Raw genomic sequence first — 24,003 nt, forward strand, 5'->3', positions numbered from 1 at the left:
CAAGAGACATAAAAGGATATTATATATTAATGAGATTCAAGACAGCAAGAAGAGATAAAAATCATAAACATCTATGCACCCAATGACAAAATATTGAAACATATGAAGCAAAAACTAAAAGAATTGAAGGGAGAACAGAAGTTTTACAATAATAGTTGGAGATTTCAATATCCCACTCTCAATATTGGGTAGAACAACCAGACAGATGACAATAAGGAGATACAGAACTTAACACCATAAGCCACATATATCTAATGGACATATATGAAACACTCTACCCAACAACAATACCATACACATTCTTTTCAAGTGCACAAGGAACATTTTCCAGGACAGTGCATATATTAGGCCACAAATCAACTCTCTATAGATTTAAAAAGATAAATATGATTAAAAGTATCTTCTCCAACCACAATGAGATGGAGTTAGAAATCAATAATAGAAAATTGGAAATTCACAAATTAGTGGAAATTAAACAACATACTTTTAAACAACCAACGGATCAAAGAAGAAATCAAAAAGAAAATTAGAAAATACTTAGAGATGAAAGAAAACAAAAACACAACATACCAAAACTTACAGAATGCAGCAAAAGCAGTTCCAAGGGAAAATTTATAGCTGTACTTAGATTAAAAAAAACCAAGAAAGATATCCAAGCAATAACCTTACTTTACAACTTAAGGAACTAGAAAAAGAAGAACAAACTAAACTCAAAGTAAGCAGAAGGAAGAAAATAAGAAAGATTAGAGCAGAGATAAACGAAATAGAGAAAAAAAAACAATAGGAAAATTAATGAAACCAAAAATTGCTTCTTTGAAGAGATCAACAAAATTGACAAACTTTTAGCTAGATGAGCTAAGAAAAAAAGAGAAAAGACTCCAATTGCTATAATTAGAAATGAAAACGGGACATAACCAACAATTCTATAAAAACAAAAAAGGATTATAAGAGAGTACTATGAACAATTGTATGCCAACAAATAAATAATCTAGATGAAATGGAAAAATTCCTAGAAACACAAAACTCATGAAGACTAAAGAAGAAATAGAAAACCAGAAAACACATAACCAGTAATCAAAAATCTCCTGACAAAGAAAGTCCCTGGAACTGATGGCTTCACTTGTAAATTCTTCCAAACAGTTAAAGATGAATTAATACCAATGCCCTCAAACTTTTGCAAAAATCGAGAAGGGACCACTTCCTAAGTTCTATGAGGCTAGCATCATCCTATCCGAAAGCCAAACGAAGACGCTACAAGAAAAGAAAACTACAGACCAACATCCCTTATGAACACTGATGCAAAAATCCTCAACAAAATGCTAGCAAACTGAAATCTGCTGATATTAAATACCATATCCAAGTGGGATTTATTCCTGGAATGTAAGGATATTTGCACACATGAAAATCAATGTAATATACCACACTAACAGAATGAAGGGGAGAAACCACGTGATCACCTCAATTGATACAGAAAACAAATTTGACAAAATTCAACACCCTTTCAAGACAAAATAAATCTCAAGAAACTAAGAAAAGAAGGAAAGTACCTCAACAAAATAAAAATCATATACGAAAAACCCACAGCGAATGTCATATTCAATGGTGAAAGACTGAAAATTTTTCCTTTAAGATTAGGAACAAGAGAAGGATGCCCACTGTTGCTGCTCCTATTCCACATATACTGGAAGTTCTAGCTATAGCAATGAGGCAAGAAAAATTGGTAAAAAGCATCCAAATTACAAAAGAAGAAGTAAATTTATCTCTGTTCACAGATGATATGATCTTATTTGTAGAAAACCCTAAAGATTACACACACACACACACACACACACACACAAAACTGTTAGAACTAATAAGTGAATTCAGCAAAGTAGCAGGATACAAAATCAACACAGAAAAATTAGTTCCATTTCTATGCAGTAATATTGAACAATCTGAAAAGGAAATTACAAAAACCATGCTATTTACAGTAGCATCAAAAAGAACCAAACGTTAGGAATTAACCAAGGTGGTGAAAAATTGCTAAAGGAATTAAAGAAGGCAGATATAAATGGAAACACATCTCATGTTCATGCATTAGAAGACTTAATATTGTTAAAATATCCATACTACCCAGAGTGATCCACAGATTCAATGCAATCCCTGTAAAAATCCTAATGACGTTTCCTGCAGAAATAGAAACACCCACCTCAAAAGTGATATGAAATATCAAGAGACTCCAAATAGCCAAAACAGTCTCGAAAAAGAAAAACAAAGCTGAAGAACTCACACTTCCTTATTTTAAAACTTACTACAAAGCTGTAGTAATCAAGAGTGTGTACTGGCATAAAGGCAGACTTAGAGAACAATGGACTAGAATAGAGAGCCCAGAAATAAACCTTTGCTTATACAGTCAAATGACTTTGTTTTTTTTTAAAGATTTTATTTTTTCCTTTTTCTCCCTAAAGCCCCCCGGTACATAGTTGTATATTCTTCGTTGTGGGTCCTTCTAGCTGTGGCATGTGGGACGCTGCCCCAGCGTGGCCAGACGAGCAGTGCCATATCCACGCCCAGGATTTGAACCAACGAAACACTGAACCGCCTGCAGCGGAGTGCGCGAACCTAACCACTCGGCCACGGGGCCAGCCCCAGCAGTCAAATGACTTTTGACAAGGATACCAAGACTATTCATTGGGGAAAGGACAATCTTTTCAGTAAATGATGCTGGGAAAACTGGATATCCATATGCAAAATAATAAAGTTGAATTCGTACCTAATACCATAAACAAAAATTAACTCAAAATGGATCAAAGACATAACCACAAAACCTAAAACTATAAAATTCTTAGAAGAAAATATAGGACAAAAGCTACACCAAAGTAGATTTGGCAATGATTTCCTGGATATGACACCAAAAGCACAGGCAACAAAAGAAAAATAGACATGTTAGACTTCATGAAAATCAAAACATTTTGTGCATCAGAACACAATACCACCAGAGTAAAAAGGTAACCCACAGAATGAGAGAAAACATTTGCAAATCATATATCTGATAAGGCATTAATATCCAGACTATATAGAGAACTCCTAAAACTCAATAACCAAAAGGAAACAATCTGATTTAAACAATCTGATTCAAAAATCAAGACGTGAACAGACATTTCTCCAAATGCATACAAATAGCCAATAAACAAATGAAAACATATTAAACATCACTGATCATTAGGGAAGTACAAATGCAAACCACAATGAAAAACCTCCTCAAACGATTAGGATGGCTACTATCAAAAAAATAGAAAATAGCTAGTGTTGACACGGATGTGGATAAATTGGAACCCTGTGCAATGTTGGTGGTAATGTAAAAAACTGTACGGCTGCTATGGAAAACAGTGTAGTGTTTCTCAAAATATTAAAAATAAAATTACCATATGATCCAGTAATTCCACTTCTGGACATATATGCAAAATAATTGAAAGTAGGGTCTTGAAAAGATATTTGTACACCCATGTTCATAACAGCATTATTCACAAGAGCTAAAATGTGGAAGCAATCCAATGTCTGTCAACAGATGAATAGATAAGCAAAATCTTGTATAAATATACAATTGAATATTATTTAGCCTTAAAAAAAAGGAAATTCTAACATACGTTATAACATGGATGAAACTTGAGGACATTGCATTAATAAGCCAGTCACAATGAGACAAACACTGTATGATTCCACTTAGATGGGATATTTAAGTAGTCAAAATCATAGAGACGGAATGTAGAATGGTGGCTGCTAGGGACTGGGAGGAGGAAGGACAGAGGAATTATTGTTTAGTGGGTATAGAGATTCAGTTTTGCAAGACGAAAGGAGTTATGGAGATGGATGGTGGTGATAGTTGCACAATAGTATGAACGCATTTAATAGTGCTGGACTGTACACTTAAAAATGGTTAAGATGGTAAATTTCACGTTATGGGTATTTTACTATGACAAAAAAAAAAATCACTTACAGTGTGCCAGGCATATTTTTATTGCCTTACAAGTATCGAATCAATGGCCATAAGAGGTAGGCAATATTATTATTCTCACTGCATAGATGAGGAAACTGAGACATAGGGAAACTCAGAAATGGGCTAAGGTTGTAGAGCTGTTAAGATGGAACTGGGGCTCAAAGACAAGCAGTTTGGCCTCAGGGTCTACACTCTGAATCTGATCAATACCTTCTCAATTAACGCTGAGCTATATGTACCGCTATTTCCTTTTATTTCAAGTCTCGAGTTTCTCTGGCAAGGAGTTCTTAAGAGAATCTGGTAATTTCAAATAAAGGGAAATTAACTTAGATAATGGCTAAAGAATTGACATTGTGCCTCCAAATAGGCAGAGGCTGCATCTGTCTTGTCATTTCTCTGGGACTAGGGCTTAGGTTAGTGTCTGCCATCAGATGCACTTAAATCCATGTTTGGTGGAAAAGATGGAGGGAGAGAAATGGAGGCGGAAAAAAGAAAGAGGCTGTTGAAAATGGGTTGCAGATATTGGAATGAACACTTCTCCAATAACAATCAAATGAGGTTATAGTAAATTAATCGATCTGGTCACCAGTTACCTTATCTCCACAATGTGGCCAATAGTGGTAAGTACCCCATAGAAGTGCTGTGAGAATTAAACGTTTAATACATACTATGTGCCTAAGAGGGTATCTGGTACACAATAACCACTTAATTAAAGTAGCTATATTATTACATTTTTTATATGAGGTAGATTGAGGCAAATCATATTGTCAGATTCATGATACCATATAAACTATGTTTTTCTCCTTGACGTTTGTTGCTTTTAAAAGTTTGGCTTCCTTCTTAAGTATGCTTGTGTTATTGCAGTTTGTGCACTTGGCTTTTTTTTCTTATTTATAAAAGCGTATGACACATCACTTTCATAGGAAAATAGTATTAATTTTAAATGTTGCTTTGGAGAAAATGTGGCAAAAATATTTACTTGAGTCAAGAAGGGAAGTCTTGAATGTTTCTGAAATTCCATGTGTAATTCGAACCATCCATCCATGCATCCATCCACCCATCCATCCATCTTTCCATCCATCATTTGCTCCCTTCCTCCCTCCCTCCCTCTGTCTTTCCCTCCATTCATCCAAGAAGCATCCAGTTATATTTCTGGGATTAGTAGTTTTTTATAAGCGGAAAGCTGAGGTTCAGCCTCACATTTTGTGTGTGCCACAGGGAAGAGAAGGACAAGGCAGTAGTGACTTGGCTTCAGGCTGACACTTCCCCAAGTTCTCTGGTCAACCTATTGAGGAGGCAGCAGGCAAGAGACAGCCCTTCCCAGGAAGCAAAAAGAGAGCCAAGGCATGTTTTATTCAACAAGAGCCCTTGTCAATAAAATTATCTGTGAGTTGTAGTACATAAATTGCCAATCTCAACAATATAAAATCATAGCAGGATTTATAACTTGAAACCTCACTCACTCCCTTTATTTAGGCATAAATGTTTACTTCCACAATTATTACTTATATATTTCCAATAATGGTTTAGTTATATTACCTCTTTTTTAAAACTTTCCTTTTACAGGGCTGGTGTAGATACCATTTCAAGTCTAATGAAATTTGTACAGAGTCTAGTTTGTTACTAGCCAAACAAACATTTTATAACACTCTTGGATGATGATCATTTTAATAAAATAAACAATCTTCCTGGATTCTCAAAATATTACTAACCAGTAGATTAAATAAATAAATATTCAGGGATCTATGACTGCGCATATGACTTTATGATGTGTTGTAATTAGGGCAAACCAGTTAAGGAGAAATACAGCAAATTCAATTCCAAAATATTACAGAAGTACCCTTGTGTCCCAGGCTAGTGCTATTTCCAAATGCTTTGGAATGATCATCTGAATAGAGTGGCCAAAATTACACACATATATCTGGAGAACACATTTTTTAATTTTCCTACTATTTAAGCAAGTTCTCTGCATCTCTATCCTAGCTGCTTTCTCTACTATCAGGTATTTTGATGGTATATTAAAGATTGTTGAATCTGGAGGCAAAGTGATCACTCCATTGGTGTGCTTCAATTTTAAATTCTTTCCCTATTTGGTTTCCAGTTTAACATCACTGCTCAATTAAATGGTACACAATTATGGGTACCCATAAACTGAATTCAGGAGATCCTCTGTGTTAAAAACGATGAGCACCTCCAATGCAAAATTGAAATTTAAAAAGTGTAAGCAAGCGTTAGTAATTTCTATAATTGAAATTTAGTTCATTCACCTCAAGGGCAGACTGCTCAAATAAATTGATTTCAATCCTTCAGCAAAGGCAATAAACAAAGATGTCAACTTTGGAAATAGTTACTCATTCCTGTGGCTTGACTGATTGTTTTTGAAATTGGAATACAGAAGTGGGTCAAAGAAAACTCTGAACGTGTTTCAGGCACAAACTTCTTAAGCTCATCAGAGTCTATCAGGAGTCGGGGGGAATATTCAAAAAGATCAGGAGGAATCTAGTCTGAAGGCCCCGACTCTTATGCTCTTCTTGAAAATATCTTATGTGTTTTCATTCATGTCCAAGACCAAACAACCATCCCTCTCTCACACACACACAGTATCACATACAGGACAATTGAAATCTTTAGCTTTTTTAGCTTTATATTGTGTATTCAAATAAGAGGAATTAATGATAAAGACAAAGAGGTACCATGAAACAGAGCTTCAAAGCCAAAAAAGGAAGCATATAAATATATTTGAGATTCCTATCAAATCAAGGCCTTTTTTGTACTCTGTTGAAGACATATTTTAAAACATAAATGAAGCACAGAAAATCAATAGCATCAAAGATAATATACTCTCATTTGATCCACCGAGTAACCTATGAGTTCCTAGCTTTTAGTACTTTATAAAATGCAGATCAATATTTAGACACAGAGAGGACCACGAGAATTGTCAAAGCCATCAACATAACATGCTATTTTGGGATAAATTTTAGCTACCATGGTAGCAAAGACAATACATTTTTAAAAGACATTAAGTACATATCAGAAAATATTCAAGACCTCATGTAAATGTGTTTAATTTGCTGCACTCCAACAAAAGTTTATGACATTGCTAAGAGGAAGGATGAAAAAAAGAAGAAAGTACAAAGAAGACGGAAGGAAAGAAGGAAGAAAATTTGTTAAGCTGTTCTTTCAAAGTGTAGCATTTAATTTTAAAACTCTACATCTCCTTGCTTTTTTTATGACAGATTTCTTTTTCGGGATTTACGTGCATGTAGCATTGATACTCTGTATTCAGAAGTACAATTCTTCAATATCTTAAAAAGATTTTAATACTTCGCTTAAATGATCTGTACCCACTATTAAATCTTGCCAATAATTAAAGTCCAAGAATAAAGTAAAATTAAAATAGAAATACTCCTTGTCTGAAGTTTTATTCACTTTACAACTAACTCTTTTCCTGGCTTTAAAATGAAACACTACAGCCCATAAATTCCACAATGCATTAACGTCCTTTGGGGGACCTGGAGGCTCATGGGTTGAACAAAGTCTTACGCAAATTTGTCCAAAATTCATAAAACTTATTTAAATGTTGTCAAAATGTTCTTTTTTAAAGCTTCAGAATGAAGTTAAACTATGAATGCTTAAAATTTTAGTGTTCCACTTTTGGATTAAAAACACACAAACACATGACTTTCTCTGTGGAATACTAACTCATTTATAGCTAAATCATGTAACGGAAGAAAATCAAGTGATAAAATTTTTAATGAATTGACTTTCCTTTGGAAGTTTCCCTTGTAACTGATCTCATTTTGTAGCTCATATATTTTTCCTCGTAGCTTTTTTAACTTTCTAAAGTCATGATCATGACCTTGACTTTCTCTTGGTGTTTTATGTATTTCCTTATTTGTCATCATTTTCTTAGTTCTTTCCTTTTCTTAATCATGGTGTTACTAGTTTTTGGATGCTTACCAATCTGTCACTATGATTCAGGTATTAAGAAACCTTGAAACTATTATGCAACTATGCCTAATCCATAATATGGATCACTGTGACAATACATTATGGTATCTCCATGGGAGGGATTTGGGTAAGTACTGTGAAAAGATATTAAAATGGGTGCACAAAACACAGCTAAGTGCATTAAGTATGGTGAGAACAATATCTGGCAGGGGAAGCTGGCTCAGCTTCTCTTTTGCAGCCTGTTAGGCTACCACAGGGCAGCTGTGAAATTTCATTCAGGGAAACATATAAAACATTCTGGGCTAAAAGAGCTTAGGGTATGACAATCCTTTTTGAACAATAATCCGTTACCTTTTATCTTAGAAAAACGAAGCTAAATAAAATTTCCATGAAATCATATTCAAAGAAATGCTTGATTCCATCAAAATGAGGGATTTGGGATAGCAACCACCATCCAGCCTGCTGCTAGCCTCATTATGGGACTGGTGCTTTTGTGCATGTGTATGTGTGAGCATCTGAAAGAGGGAATTTACAGTATTTATAGCTACCATAAGGCCAAAAACAAATCTTTGGAATAATCCATTATCATTTTTCATTTCTTATGTGTATGTACTACTTTTTAAAAATAATATACCTATGCCACTAATATTTTTAGCAATCAAGATCTTTTTTCTTTTTCCTGCTTTATTTCCCCAAACCCCCCTGTACACAGTTGTATTTCTTAGTTGCCGGTCCTTCTAGTTGTGGGATGTGGGACACCGCCTCAACGTGGCCGGATGAGCGGTGCCATGTCCGCGTCCAGGATCCGAACCCTGGGCCGCCGCAGCGGAGCGCGCGAACCTAACCACTCGGCCACAGAGCCGGCCCTACCACCAAGATCTTTATATGACCTAATTTTTAAATTTTTCTAACATCAGCTTTCTATACCAAGTTGTCTTGTTTCTCCACTTAAAAATACATTTAAAAATGATTTTTGAAAAATAATATGTCTCTACTTCTACAAAATAATCCACAGAAAAGAAACCTTAGTTCCTAAATTCTCCAGCTAAATATTACACTGAAAGCTTTCATGGAAATGGTTTCTCTATTACCTCCGTGCCAAGACCTTGCAATGGTTAAGAAATTAAGGTGTTAAATTACAGAAAAAATTTAGAGAGTTTTCCTACTGGGTTTATTCACAGTGTCTACAGAATACCAAAAATACGGCTGACAGAGTAGTTTCAAGATCTAGGGGTACAGAATGGAGTGACCCTTCAAGCCATTTCATCTCATCCATTCCAGAACTAAGTCAGTTATGTTAAAGCAGGCCATTTATATATAAACCTGCAATGATCACAGTGAGTGTTTACTTCCCCATCAAATCCATCAGGTTTTCTGAACACGGAGGAAGAATCCTCTTCAGCCTGCTCCTATCCTTGTGGAAGGACAGATGTGTGTCCACACCACTCAGCTCCTGCCGAACCTTAGTACCTCCCTTCCTCTTAATCATGGCTGCACTACCAGATCAGTGTGAGGCCTTCTTGAAATTATTCCTGGAAATGGGATCTCTTCTTTCACTGATGGTTAAGTGTATGCCGAATGAAAGCAAGGACATTTATGAATAGCTGTCCTAGTAGGAAGACCAAGATCAACCTCACATTCACCTATACTATATACCCACCCCTAGGAAAACAGGCCACCATGGGTTTAGGTCTCTCTCTCCTGACCCCACCAGTAGCTGGGATATGGAACATGCGAGAGAGAATCTGCAGCCACTATTTGCAAAACAACAGCCCAGCTGCTGAGGTTCAGTAAGTTATCTAAACAAAATCAACCTTTCGGTGATCATCCATAAGCAGCTTCTTTCGAAAACTGCTGAATACTAAGCCAGTCTCAAGTTCTTTGGCATCTAAGTTTACGCTCAAAATTCATGAAAAGCTTTGGGCTTCCTAAGAAAGTACAGATTAATTTAGCTGCTAGAGATTTCAATTTGGCCTGTGTGTGTGCGCCTCAGGATTGAAACCTTATCCTTGATGTTCTTAACAACCACACGATCCTCTTGTTATTTGTTGTGGTTTGACGTGTACAATTCCCCAGGAGGGTAGGACTACACGTATGTGCTATGAATCTCAAGGAGACAGAATCAGAAACCGGAAAAAAACATTGAGCAGAGTCTGGAATTTCATTTTAATTTGTGTTACTAGAACTAACAAAATGTGCACATATATCAAGGGTAGAAAGAAAAGTTGAGAAGCAGTCTTGCGGGGTATTTACATTTCACTGCTTAGCATCAATACTGGCAAACATGGCTCAGATAATGCCCCTAAGAGGGAGGGGATGAGCTAGCCCGCTTGGGAAGAAAGATGCTATAAAATTGTGTTTACTACACCTGTCTGCCCCTGGAATGTCAACTTTCCTGAAATCTAAAGTTCCACATGTTGAATGTGGGATACAATATGGCTGGTCCAGTAGGCAAGCACTAGTTTCAGCCTAACCTTTTGCACCAAATCAGCTTTGGAAAACGGCCCCACACGGGTATGCTGTGAGTTTTACAGTTGCAAAGGCTTTGCTCTCAAAGTGTTGGGGGATGGCATAAGAGGAGCCACAAGGCTCATTCTGACCATGGTTTGGCAGTCGGTGCTGCTTCTGTTTGCTGAGATCCTAGATAAATTCCACAGCAGAAAGAGTGGCAGACAAATGGTTACACAGTTGACGGGGCAACTTCTAGAACAATCCTCTATGGAGAACAGGACGGAAGTGGGGAGCACAGCACAGGCTCTGACACCAGAGCATTTAATGGTTTAGCCCAGCTGCATCCCTTACAAACCAGGTGACCCCAGACAAATTACTTAAATCCTTGCTTTTGACACTTCATGTGTAAAATGAGATTATAATAGTACTTTGTTGATAGGGTGCTGTAAGGATTAAATGAGATAAGCATGCAAAGCTCTGAGAAGAGTGTCTGGAATATAGTGACAGCCCAATAATTGCTAGATAATTTTATTATTAGCATCCCATTATTAGCAACTCCACGGGAAGGTTCTAAGAATAATTTAAGGCAAAACACGAATCAAATAATCAGAAGTGTTAAATTTTATGCCTACTAATTAGAGAAGCTGTTTTACTAAGGATGGGCCTTTTTCTTTTCTTTAGTTGAGAATTCAAGAAGCTTGGAAGAATTTATTCATGAGAATTTTAAAAAAATTATATCTAGTTTACAAGAAGCACATCAAAATTTCTTTTCTTTCTTTTCTTTTACCGAGGTAAAATGTGCATCCTTGAAATGCACAGATCCCAAGCGTACAATTCAAAAAATTTTGATAATTGTGTATAACAAAGAAACATCGGCCAAATCAAGATATAGAACATTTCCATGACCCTGGAAAGTTTCCTTTTCACCCTTCCAGTCACTCCTTACTACACCCCCTGACACACACCCCACCACCATAGTCAACCGCTGTGCTGGTTTCTATTACTGTAGATTAGTTTCACCCATACTGAATATAAATTGAATCAGATCGTGTGTACTCTGCCATGCCTGGCTTCTTTTTCCTAACATAATGCTTTTAAGATGTATCTGTGGCATTGCACATATTAGTAGTTTGTTCTTATTTTCTGCTAAATAGTAGTCCAATGTATGAATATACTCAATTTGTTTACTCATCTCTTGCTGAACATCTGGATTGTTTTCAGTTATTGGCAGCTATGAATACAGTTGCCATGAATATTCTTGTACAACATTTTTGTGGATATGTTTTCTCTTGGATAAATACACAGAAATGGAATTCCTGGCTCAAAAGAAAGATAGATGTTTAACTTTATAAAACTGCCAAAGTGGTTGTACCACATCACACTCCGATCAGCAGTGTAGACGAGTTCCTGTGCACTGTACCCTCGTTGGTATTAGTAGTATGTCATTTTAGTTTTAGTCATTATTATTATTATGAAATGGTATCTCATTGAGGTTGTTTGTTTATTATTAATTTGCAGGAATTCTTGATACTTTCCGGACACAAGTCCTTTGTAACATACCTATATTATAAATATTTTCTCCTGTATATGACCCGCCTATTTTTTCTTTTTGGTGAGGAAGATTGGCCCTGAGATAACATCTGTTGCCAATCTTCCTCTTTTTATTTTCTCCCCAAAGCCCCAGTCCATAGTTGTATGTCCTAGTTGTGAGTCATTCTAGTTCTTGTACGTGGGACACCACCACAGCATGGCTTGATGGCTTGATGAGTGGTGTGTAGGTCCATACCCAGGATCCCAACTGGCGAACCCTGGGCTGCTGAAGCAGAGTGCACAAACTTAACCATTCGGCCATGGGGCTGGCCCCTCATTTTCTGAACAGAGCTTTTGATGAACAAAAGTTTTCAATTTTTATTGTCTAATTTATCAAATTTTTAATCAGTTTTCTTAAAGGCTATCAAATTTATTAAACTTTTCAAAGAACCAACTTTTGACTGTGTTAATATTCTCTATTGCTTATCTGCTATTTTATTTTTTTTTACTCTTATTTCATTATTTCATTCTTTCTAAGTATTTTTGGCTTATTTTACTCATCTTAAACTTCTTAAATTAATGGCTTAGATCATTAATTTTAAAGCTTCTTTCTTTCTCATAGCATTTGGAACTACAAATTTCCTCCTTATTACTTTTTAGTAGCATCCCACAAATTTTGTTATGTTGTATCCATTATCATTCCATGGAGATATTTTCTAGTTTTCCTATGATTTTCATCTTAGATCCCTACATTATTTAGAAGTGGTTTTACTTTTCACAGATTTGGGGATTTGCTAGATATCGTATTTTTACTGATCTCCATTTCATTCTTTTGGAGACAGAGAACATAGTCCAAAAGACTTCAATGTTTTGAAATTTAAGACTCTTATGGTTCAACATATGGTCTATCTTGGTGATCATTTTATATTTACTTGGACAAAAGCTATTATAGTTTGGAACAGTGTTCTATAAATGTCAACAAGATCAAGGTGGTTAATAGTTTGGTTTAAATCTATATCCTTTCTAATTTTTTTCTATTGTTTTGTGTGATTATTAAAAATTGTAATGTCCTCCTGATGAACAGACCCTCTTCCCATTTTGATATTTTCCTCTTTACCTGTGTTGATACTCCTTGTCTTTAAGTCTACTTAGCCTGATATTTATATAGCCACTCCAGCTTTCTTATGGTTACTTTTGCACGGTATATATTTTTCTATTATTTTACCTTAAATCATTTTATATCATTATGTTTTTATGTTTCATGTACATCTCCTATACAACTATCTTACTTGGATCTTGCTTTTTAAAAAGTTAGTCTGATAATCTATGCTTTCAACTAGATTGTTTATTCTCTTTACATTTAATATAATTATTGACATGGCTGGATTTTGTCTGCTATTTTGCTATTTGTTTTCTTTGTTTCTGTCCATTATGTGGCCCATTTTTCCTCCTCTTTTGTCTTCTTTAGGTTAAGCAAATATTACTTAGAATTCCAATTAAATTTAGCTCTACATTTTCTGTATTTTTTCTTTAGTGATTGCTGAGCAAAATGTTAACACATGTTAAAATCACTTATGGTTGAAATTTTATCCAAGAAGTTGTTAATTCATTACTGTAACTGAAATACTAACATTTGGTCACAGTAGCTTACAGTACTGTTATGAATTAGTGTTAAATAATTAACTCCTGTCCTTACTACCCAAGATACATTTTAAATCTTGCATGGTATTATTTGAACACAGCAGAATAAAACTAAAGCAAAAATTAGTCTTAATGGAAAAGTAAGCGGTTGAAAACCTAGCTATTGAAAAAGATTAAACTAAAGTTACCAACTAATGGATTAATCTACTCTCTTTAAAGCTACATGCCTTTTTAAAAATAACATATCTTTTCTCGCCAACAAAATTTACTCTGATTTTTCTTTTTGGTTTAAAGTGGATCACCATATTACATGGGCAATAAGCATTGGTGATTCAAGCACATATGAAAAAATTTAGCAGGCTCCAAATACACTTTGGCATGTGTGCCCCTTCTACAATAGTAGGATGCTCCACGTTCCATTCCCTTAGGAAATGTTTTATGTGTTCTCTCAACAACTAGACACCAAACTCTGACTTCTCCCACTCATTCTTACCATACTGTCTCCTACTATACCGAGGAAACAGCAAGTTCAGATGAAACTCCCTCAACTTCTGCCTCCCACCTGGCTCCTCTTGTCCACACTGACTGAGCCACCCATGCTTGCAGATATATCACTTCTCTCTCAGTCACCTTTTAACTCTTTCTTTATGTCTTCTTTCTCCTCAACACCTATAACAGGTAAATATGCTCCTAAAATAAAACAACATGGTCAACAACAGAAATCCCTACTTCTCTTTTCACTAAGCTTCTTGAAAATGTAGCCTGTCCCTGTTAACTTCAATTTCCTTATTGCCCATAGACTTCTCAAATTCTGTCTGGGGATTGTGCAAATGTAGAACTGTCCAGTCAAGGTCAACAAATGTTAACAGATTACTGGATCTAATGGCTTCTTTTCCATGTTTTTTGGGGGTTTGTTTCCTGTGGAAGATTTGCCCTGAGCTAACATCTGTGGCCAATCTTCCTCTGTTTTGTATATGAGCTGCTGTTACAGCATGGCCACTGATAGACGAGTGTAGGTCCATGCCCGGGAACTGAACCCAGGCCCCCAACGTGGAGCATGTCGAACTTAACCACTAGGCCACTGGGGCTGGCCTCTCTGGTCTTTTTTTTAACTTGACTTGTGTGTAGCATTGACATCGTTTACTGCTTCCTCCTTGAAATTTTCTTCTCCTTTGGTTTCTGTGATACCAAACTCTTCTGGTTTTCTTGCTGTCTCTTTGACTCTCTTTTCAGTTTTCCTCACAAAACCTCCAATGTTGTGTTATCCTTTTCATCCTCTGCCTTTTTCATTTTTATACTATCCGTCTGCAATCTCACTCACTCTCCTAACTTCAACTATTGTTTATACACTGATGATGCTTAAATTTGTATCTTTTGTTTGTATTTCTCAAGTTGAATTTCAGAATTGCATGGAAAAATGTCTACTGGACATCTTCATCTGGATGTCCTACAGACACTTCAAAGTTGATGTGCTCAAACTAAATTCATTGTCTTCCCCCCAAACTGTTCCTCTTCCTGTACCCACTATTAAACAGTGCCATATCTACCCAGATGACACTTTCCTATCACGTAAATCATGAATCCAATCAGATATTAGTTATGTAACTTCTACTTCATTAAAAATACTTTTCATGCCCATTCTCTCTTCTTTATTCCCATTGTCAATCAATACTTTAGTTTAGCTACTCACCATTTCTTCTATGGATTACTAGTATAATTTCTTAACTAGTTTTCCTGGCCTCAGTCTCACTCCTTTCCCATCTGTTCCCCATAATCCCTTAAGAATGACCTACGAAACATGTAAAATATTTCCTGGCGCTCCTTGTCTAAGTGATGTCAACGGCTCCCACTGCCTTCAGGATAAAGTTTAAACTCCATTGCTTGGCATAAAAGGCTATGAGCACTGAAGCCTATGCTTATCTTTCAATCTCATCATCCATCACTACCTGTGTACACTTTTACATCAGCTAAATAAGCTGTAGCAACTCTTTAGAGTTACTCAAATAGACCTTGATGTTTCACGCTACTGAACCTCTGTTTTTGCAGATTCCTCTGCTAGAACATCATTCTCCTGCCCCTTTTTCTATACAAATGCCACCTATACTAGTATAATTATACTAGTATAATTTCTTAACTTAACTATACTTCAAAACTTGGATCAAGTCTTGTCTCTTCTGGGAAACTTTCCCATAATTCCAGTTTTATTTATTTCCTCTTCTCTGCCCTCATAGTTTTTCCTGAGTCTATCTTTGTACTTTTCACCCATAATCATTATTGATTGAATTCTCTATCTCATCCCATGAGGCTATTTGCTTCTTCAGAGCAGGCACAGCCCTTGTTTACCTTTGTATCTCCATCGCCTACCAATGGGCTTGGCACAGAGTAGTTTAAGAAATGTTTCTTGAACAAATCAACATCAAAGTTAATCTAATTTTCTAGTGACATACACATTATTTTAGTAGCACAAGACAATTAGCCATGATCACTAGACACTTCATAAAAAAAAAAAAAAAGAAAACAACTAATGACTTTACACATGTTTATGGCCCCAGGAAGGGTTACAAGAAATATTGGGTAACACAAAAACTACTCTTGGAGACCCTCGTAAATCTTAGTTTCCAAAATCTAAAGAAAAGTTTCTTTTCTCCAACAGGAGATTCCCAAGCCTGGGTTTCTGGCAAGAAGAGTGAAGATAGAAAATTATACAGGAGGTGAGCACAGAAAGGAAGGTAGGTATTGATCAGGGAGAAGGATGTAGAAAAACATTCTGCTGATGGCAAATGGAAGGTGTGTTTACAGCCACCTCTTGGAAGCCATGTGTGTATTTCCTGAGAGGTTCTGCTGTACCATTTTGTCTGTATTCTATCAGCAGCATCAACTCAACAAATCTTATCTACAAATCAACGTAAGGGGGAAAAAGTTTATTCCAAAGTGATTTCTTTTTCTTTTCCTGTGCTAGATGACAATTTTTAAATGATTAGGTTAAACAATGAAACTGCAATTTTTGTAGATCAAAACAGTAAAAAAAAAAAAAAAATCTGAAACTTCATGTGCTTCAACAAAATAAAGAAAATGTAACTGTCATCACTAAAATAAATAAATTTGCACCAGCTAAAATGTACTAATTTTCTCACTATATTTAAATGAGTTATGAGATACAGCAGACATGAGAGTCCCTCGCCTCTGCTGAGCAAGACACATCCTCTGCCTGTAGACAGAAGGAATTTCTTGTTGTCACCAATGAAAATGTTGCTTTAGGAGAGTCAGGAGGTACAGGTGAGGACCAATGGGTGGATTTAGAGTAAGATATATCATTCTCATTTTGGGGATTCCGGCAGAAAGAAACCAAGAATTCACTCCACTCTTGATGCTCAAAGTGCGGTGTGTGAACTGGCGGTGTCTGCATTGTCTGAGAGCTTGCTTGAAATACGCTGCAAAGGTGTGGGCTCCACCCTAGAACTACTATAACAGAAAACGCCTTTTATCAAGACTCTCTTGTCCCCCATTGATTCCGGTGCTCCTTAATATTTATGAAGCACTGTGTCAGAACACTCGTTTTCAACTTAACTTTACATGGCAATCATCTGGGGATTTAAAAAATATTGATGCCCGAGCCCCAGTTCCAGAGGTTTACATTTAATTGGTATGGAGAGCAGTCTGAGCACTGGAGTTTCTATAAGCCAGAATAATAAAATTAGATGAGAATAACCAAATGATTCCAATGCAAAGAGAAAGGTGAGAACCACTACTTTGGACACAATTTAGGAAAGAAATTTGTAATGCCAAGGAACATTCGAAAGAACATTCTGAATTATAAGAAATTTTCACTATTATGGCACATATATACTTAGAGTTAGTACTATCATGAAAAGTAGCCGAAGCAAATGATAAAACCAAATGCCAAGGTCCTTTCCAGTTTTAGAAACAGAAAGTGATAGATATTCAATAGTCTGTCAAGAGGAAATAACAGTTTCCCTTTGCTTACAAGACTGTGTGATCTGTGTGAAAGAAGTGGATGAAAAAAATAGCCAGGAAAGGTAGGAAGAAAAAAAGTGAAAGATACCTTACTTTGATGATTTATGTACTAAAGTCAAAAAGTAATTTGACTGAATGATAAATGAAACACTAGACACTTGGTCTGTCACTACACTAGGTAATAAAAATATAACCTTAGAAGTATTCTGGTGAAAAAGTCAGAATAATATTCTAATATTTTATCTTTGGATGAAAAATCTTAAGATATGTTCAGAAATAGAAAACTAAACACAACAGAATCAGAATTCAGACCAGCTATTCCGTAGTAGTTCATTCAAAGTATTTCTGTATTAGCTCTCTGAAATCAATCATTTGCAGATTTATACCTCAGAATTAACTTAATCATGCTCTGCAAACTGCTTAATATGACTATTTCAGCATCTTTTTGATGGAGACACCATCTGACTCAAGAATGCACCCTTTCAGAATGCAGGTTTTGTAAAATTCATAGCAATAAGAAGAAATGAGAAACACAGTATCACCTGCATAATACATCAATGCTGTCTAGAGTGTTGACACTTTAAATATTAGTAGCAATTAAGAACTTATACTCAAATATTTTTTTTTTTACAAGAAGCAATGTTATAAAAGGGAAGGACCTTCAGAAGAACCAAGAGAGAATACAGTTTTCAGTACTTTGATAAATCTCAATCAACACATTTTAAATAATCAAATCAAATCACAGGATTTTGGAGCTTGAAATAATTTTAACATCTGCAGTGTGGCAGAATGGCACAATTCAATTTGCTAAATTGAGTTGAATCTCCTTGAAGACTTTACTTCTCAATTAAAAGACCTTGCCATTGATTCCATTCTTTTTAGCTCTGGATATAATTTTATCCAGCTAGCATCCTGAAGGCATTTACATTTATACTTAGATGGATAGTGCCTTTTGGAGGCAATCTGACGAAATGCCAAAGAAGACATTTAATAGTTAGACCTGCTAAAATATACAGCTAGGTCATTCCCTAAAAATGTAACTCTTCTAAGAAGCTTTTGTGAGTATCTGAAAACCCAAAGATGTGGTTTTAAGTGCATATTACCTTTATCCACAGAAATATATATAAATATTTAAAGAATACATGCTAGCTACCCCTTAATGGTGAATTAAATTTGAATTTCCAGAGAAACCAAGGAGGCTGAAGGACATTTAGATTAAATGTTGAACAAAAACAGAGCAGCCCTGTAGTTTGGAGACCACATGCCAATGATTCAGACACTCAATCACACAGGAGAATCAATGCATTGTGATTTTCATAGAAAGGAGAAAATGGAACCTAACACATAATTACATGGGAAAAGGACATTTCATTTTCAAACACTTATAAGTATAATCAGTTGTTGTAGAAAAGGAAAAAAGAATATAACAGATGTAAGTAAAATATCTTACAGTGGCATTTCCCATCCCAATTGACATTTGGCTGTAGGAGACCTGTACTGCGTCCAAGCAGCAATGCTGTGAGGAGGTCAAGGACTTGGAATCTGCATCAAGGCTAAACAGATTCACATCCCAGCTCTGCCACATCCCAGCTGGTAACCTAACCTTTCTGTACCTTGGTTTCCTCAGCTATAAAGTGGAAATAAGAATAGGACCAACTCACAGGGGAGTTACGTGAATAAAACAGCTTGAAATATGTAGAACATTTAGAATGTTGCCTGGAAAACAGTAAACACTCAACAAATGCTTCTTTTTCCTTTTCTTTTTCTTCTCCTTCTCCAACTCCTCCTCCCACTCCTGTTCCTTCTCCACTTCCTCCTCCTTTTCTGTTTTTCACATAAATAAGGGACAGGTATGGTATTTGTTTAGACTTACGTATTACTCTAAACTTAATATTATAAACATGCAACCAGTAATATTTCAGTTGGAGATAAAATGCTGTCTTTATATTGGTTTGTCTGAGTTTGGTAGTCGGTCAATTACAACGGTCAGTCAATGCTGTACCTTCCTAAGGAGTCTGTGCACAGTAGATGCCATTCTCTTTGTTTAGATTTTTTCATGTTCTTTTCTCCAAATTATTTAGAGAGCTTAGAATTTCCTCTCAACCCTGAAGGCTAATAAAACATCTCCAAACAACGAGCCTGAAACTTCCAGAGGCTCTGCCTAAACCTAATCTAAATATAGCAGGAAACTCAATGTACAATTGAAGATTCACCAACAGTGATTTAGCAGACTGTAGCTCAGTTTGGGTCCTGTGAATGAGAAACCCTGTTGTGTGCCTTTCGTGTGCAGCTGCTCAAAGGTATTTTCTGCTTTCATATCAAAGACGAAGGAAAATCTCCTGGAAAGTGAATGTGTAATCATGGCAGCTGTGGACTCCACTAAGAAAATTGACTACCCTTACGCACAGAAATGTCCCAGAAAGACTCAGAGCCATGGTAATCCAATATCTAAGGGAGATGATGTTGTAAAGGCAGAGTCTGGTTTCTAGCTACATATTGACTGCTTTGAAAAATGCCACCCTCTTTTCCAGAAAAGGACAGACCTCTAAATTAAACTGCTTTTAAGAATAGCCAATTAAGTCAAGAAATAAAACGTGCTGAATTTCTTTGCAGCAACACATAGCAATTTGTAAAAATGTATTAGCTTGCATTTTTTAAAATAATTATTCTCAGTAAATGTGAGAGAATCTTCAAATTAGGCACCCTTTTTCATTATTACCTTGACTTTGCAAAAATGTTAAGCTGGAGGGGGATAGGGAGGACAATTCGGAATTCTGTTTTCAACATGCTTGAGTAACTAATGAGGTTAGATTTCAATTGGCAATCCTTCTTGTATCTCCATATTCCACAAAATAAAAAGCAATGAGAGCATGCTGTCTTAGTGATGGTACTATAAACAGTAATGTGAGATTTCCCTTAAGTACTGTTTTGAAGGAACATTTATCTCAATACTGGTCAGGTTGCTCTGTTCTAACTGCACTTGAACGATTTTAGGAAAAGTGCTTCTATAAACAACTCTAGACATGAAAAGAATTCCACAGTATAGATACATTTGAAATCGTATTGTGATATTTTGGAATTCTGATGGATACTTGCTGCATATCAACGACTTAAATATTGTCTGAAAATCCAGAAGTCAACTTTTCTGGTACAAGAAAAAAGCAAAAAAGTCTTCCCCTTAAATCTTGGAATTTCCTTGACTCGTTTTCTCAGAGTCATAAGGCAGTTCTAATGCATGGCATTAAGAAAATCTTCAAAGTTTTATGATTCCTTTCTGCATTAGAGAAAACTAAGGATTTTTCTTGGGATAATTGGCAATATTCTAGAAAACTATTTCCCAAAGTGTACTCCACAAAACATTAATTCCATGAAATGCTATTTACAAAAAAGCTTTATGACCAAATAGTGGAGAAATGCCAGCTACTAAATCTTTATTATCATCTTGAAGTTTCTTTAGAATACATGCTCTCTGAAAGCAGGGAAATTTGTCCAAGCCTTGAACATTACCATAGCTCCAGGCCTGTAACAATGCCTTGCAATTAGCAGGCATTCGGCTGGAATAAATGAATGAACGAACAAACGAACATTAAAAGCTTTGAACAGTTCTCCAGCAAAGAAACTTCTTTCATTTTCTTTCACTCAGAATATCTCATACCTATTTGATCACAGGAATCTTTCTTTGTTTCTGTTAGCATTATAGAATATTTTAGGCATACTGTTTTTTTTAAAGAGAAGACAGCATAGATAAGAATATTATGAACACACATGTAACCCCTATTCATATTAAGAATTAAATGTAACAAATACAACAGAAGTCTCTTGGGGACCCTTCCTGCAGTTCATTTGTCTCATCCTTACAAATCCTCCCTCAAAATGAAGTAATCTCAACATTAGGATTTATGTTCATTTACTAAGATGCTGCTCTGAGAAATTCTGAACTGAACGATTACTGAAGGCCCTTCAAGGGCTAAGATTTTAATTCATTTCTAGATAATATGTATGTTGCAAATGGTCTTCTGTAAAACGATCCACTTATTGCATTAATACAATAACGAGTAAGAAATTAATGAAATGAAACACAACGTTACAGAAATGACGATGGACATGATGTAACAATGATATCTATGAAGAGGTTAGGCAGTTTCTTTTTCAAAAGGATTGATCCAAATTTTAAAAATATATATCTATATATAGATATAGGTACACATATCTATAATATCTATACCTATATCTAAAGACAAAGTGACCTAAGAAAACATAGAAGCATTTACTTAACCTAGACTGAGCAATTTAGGAACTATTCCCTACAATTACAGAGGAAAACATCCCTAACAATGTGTATAATGGATTATGACTTACTCACAAAACTATCTGGGACTGCAAAAGAAAAATTGTGTCTAGATCAATGTCACAGTGTCCCCACATTTGCATAATGGATGCTGCTAAGAACAGGAGACCCCCTTCCTGAGCCAAATAAACGATTACTAATAAAAAACAATCTCTTTTATCAAAACCCAGCGTACTATGGTAGAGAAACACATATGAACTAACATAGTCTAATATGAAGAGAACTAGTTTTAAAAATTTAGTCAATATCTTTCACGACCTTGTTTTGATATAACCTTTCTTCCAAAAATTTTCAAATACGATTATAGATATTTCTAAATTGTCTTAGAAAACCTTTGTATGCTGCTAACTAAATTTTTTTGTATGTTTAATTTTTGTCCCTTGCTTCATATAAAAGATAAAAATGCCTAGTCAAGTATATTCTCATGTTGCTCTATTTCCTAATTTTATTTATGAAAACTGTTGAATAGTCAATTTAGTGAAAAAAAATAGTTGAACTCAATACCTGTGCTGTGTAGATAATCCCATATGCAATTAAACCAAGGACTAGATTGACAAAGAATAGCAAGATGTGTGAATAAACTGTCACTTTATCATTTATCATTGGTGTCATGTAGTCTTATAGGTAGATACAAAGATTAGAAATTCGTTCCACTATTGAAACCATTTCACTTTTCAGGCCACCTCACTGAATTCTTCCTATGCTACATACCAACGGGGAGTGAAAAATAACCTCACTCTATATTTAGGGGCCCAAGTCCTTTCTCACAGTTAAATGAATGCAATGGGTTAGTAAGTAAAAATATTTATGAGAGAAAAGTATCAGTTCCTACCTCCATTATCTTTTAGATGTAGTGCTATCTTGGTATCATCTGGAAGAGAAATTCAAAGTTACTACAATAGAAAAAACTTCAAAGGTGCATACATCTCATGACCAGTAATTGTCTACTAATGACTTAACAGTAACATGAATAGATTTGAGATTTTAATGAGCTAATTTCCACTGCAATGGGAGCAAGTCCTAGGCTTACATGATATAGTACTAAAATTTCTTACTGAGATTGTAAGATCAAGACTTTAGTAAAGTATTATAGGATTCTTAAGATCTGTGGAAAAGTACAGCTATAATTTAACTTAAAATACATTTATTTTTATTATTATATTTTTGTTTTTACCTTTTTCTTTTTTGAGGAAGATTAGCCCTGAGCTAACATCCACTGCCCAATCCTCCTCTTTTTGCTGAGGAAGACTGGCCTTGAGCTAATAGCTGTGCCTGTCCTCTATTTTATATATGGGATGCCTGCCGCAGCATGGCTTGATAAGTAGTGTGTAGGTCCACTCCTGGGATCTGAACTGATGCTGAAGTGGAATGCACAAACTTAACTGCTATGCCACTGGGCTGGCCCCAAAATACATTTACTTTTAATTTTCCAAAATGACTTATTGTAATTAGACTCTATAGTTATGGCCTTTGTTATTCATTTTAAAAATCAAGATCAAGGAAATTCCAAATTAACTGGAACAGTAAAGATTTGTCAATATTTAAAAATTTAATTTTAAAAGTTATACGCTTATTCATTGCTAAAAAATACGACCAAAATCATGTGTGAAAAGGTCTTGTCCTTAATGAACAAAATGTGGGAGATGCTTTTTTAATTTCAGTGGTTATATTTCATTTTAAAGACTAGGATTCAAATTGCAGAAATATTTTAGGCTATATAAAAATCCAAAATAATATGGATTAAAATATTAAATTAGTTTTAAAAGCAATAAAATGTATTTAGCACCTGTCTTACACCTCATTTTATCACTTTATTCCAGTTAACTTCTAATATCCAATTAAATTTCAATCAAAAGCAAAAATTTCCAATTTAATTTAATTTCTTATTCAAATGAAAGCAAAGTTTATGACAATAAACAAAACCATTGTTTTCCCCTTAGAGCTTACACTTGGCTGACCAGTCTCACATTTCTCCTTAGCGGTATCATTCAGAATAGAAGGTTAATAAAGGTTGGCTAATATACTTTCTTCTCCTAATGAGTTGACCCATGCATTAATGTTCTGTCATATTTTTGCCTTTCCTAGCAGAGCAAATGTTTTTCAAGAACAATTTCTCTGACACAGACATCTA

At 35.4% G+C, this 24,003-nt stretch overlaps 1 protein-coding gene across 2 annotated transcripts in view; it reads right to left on the reverse strand.

Moving 5' to 3' along the window:
* PLXDC2 (plexin domain containing 2) overlaps positions 1-24,003 on the reverse strand; it is a 406,735-nt gene that overhangs the window by 37,354 nt on the left and 345,378 nt on the right. For both annotated transcript variants that reach the window (XM_070501269.1, XM_014846019.3), the window contains exon 13: positions 22,705-22,743. In XM_070501269.1, coding sequence (XP_070357370.1) covers positions 22,705-22,743 — 39 coding nt within the window. The remainder of the gene's footprint in view (positions 1-22,704; positions 22,744-24,003) is intronic.

Source organism: Equus asinus, chromosome 29 (assembly GCF_041296235.1).
Source record: "Equus asinus isolate D_3611 breed Donkey chromosome 29, EquAss-T2T_v2, whole genome shotgun sequence".
In the NCBI taxonomy this organism is placed as follows: Eukaryota; Metazoa; Chordata; class Mammalia; order Perissodactyla; family Equidae; genus Equus; species Equus asinus.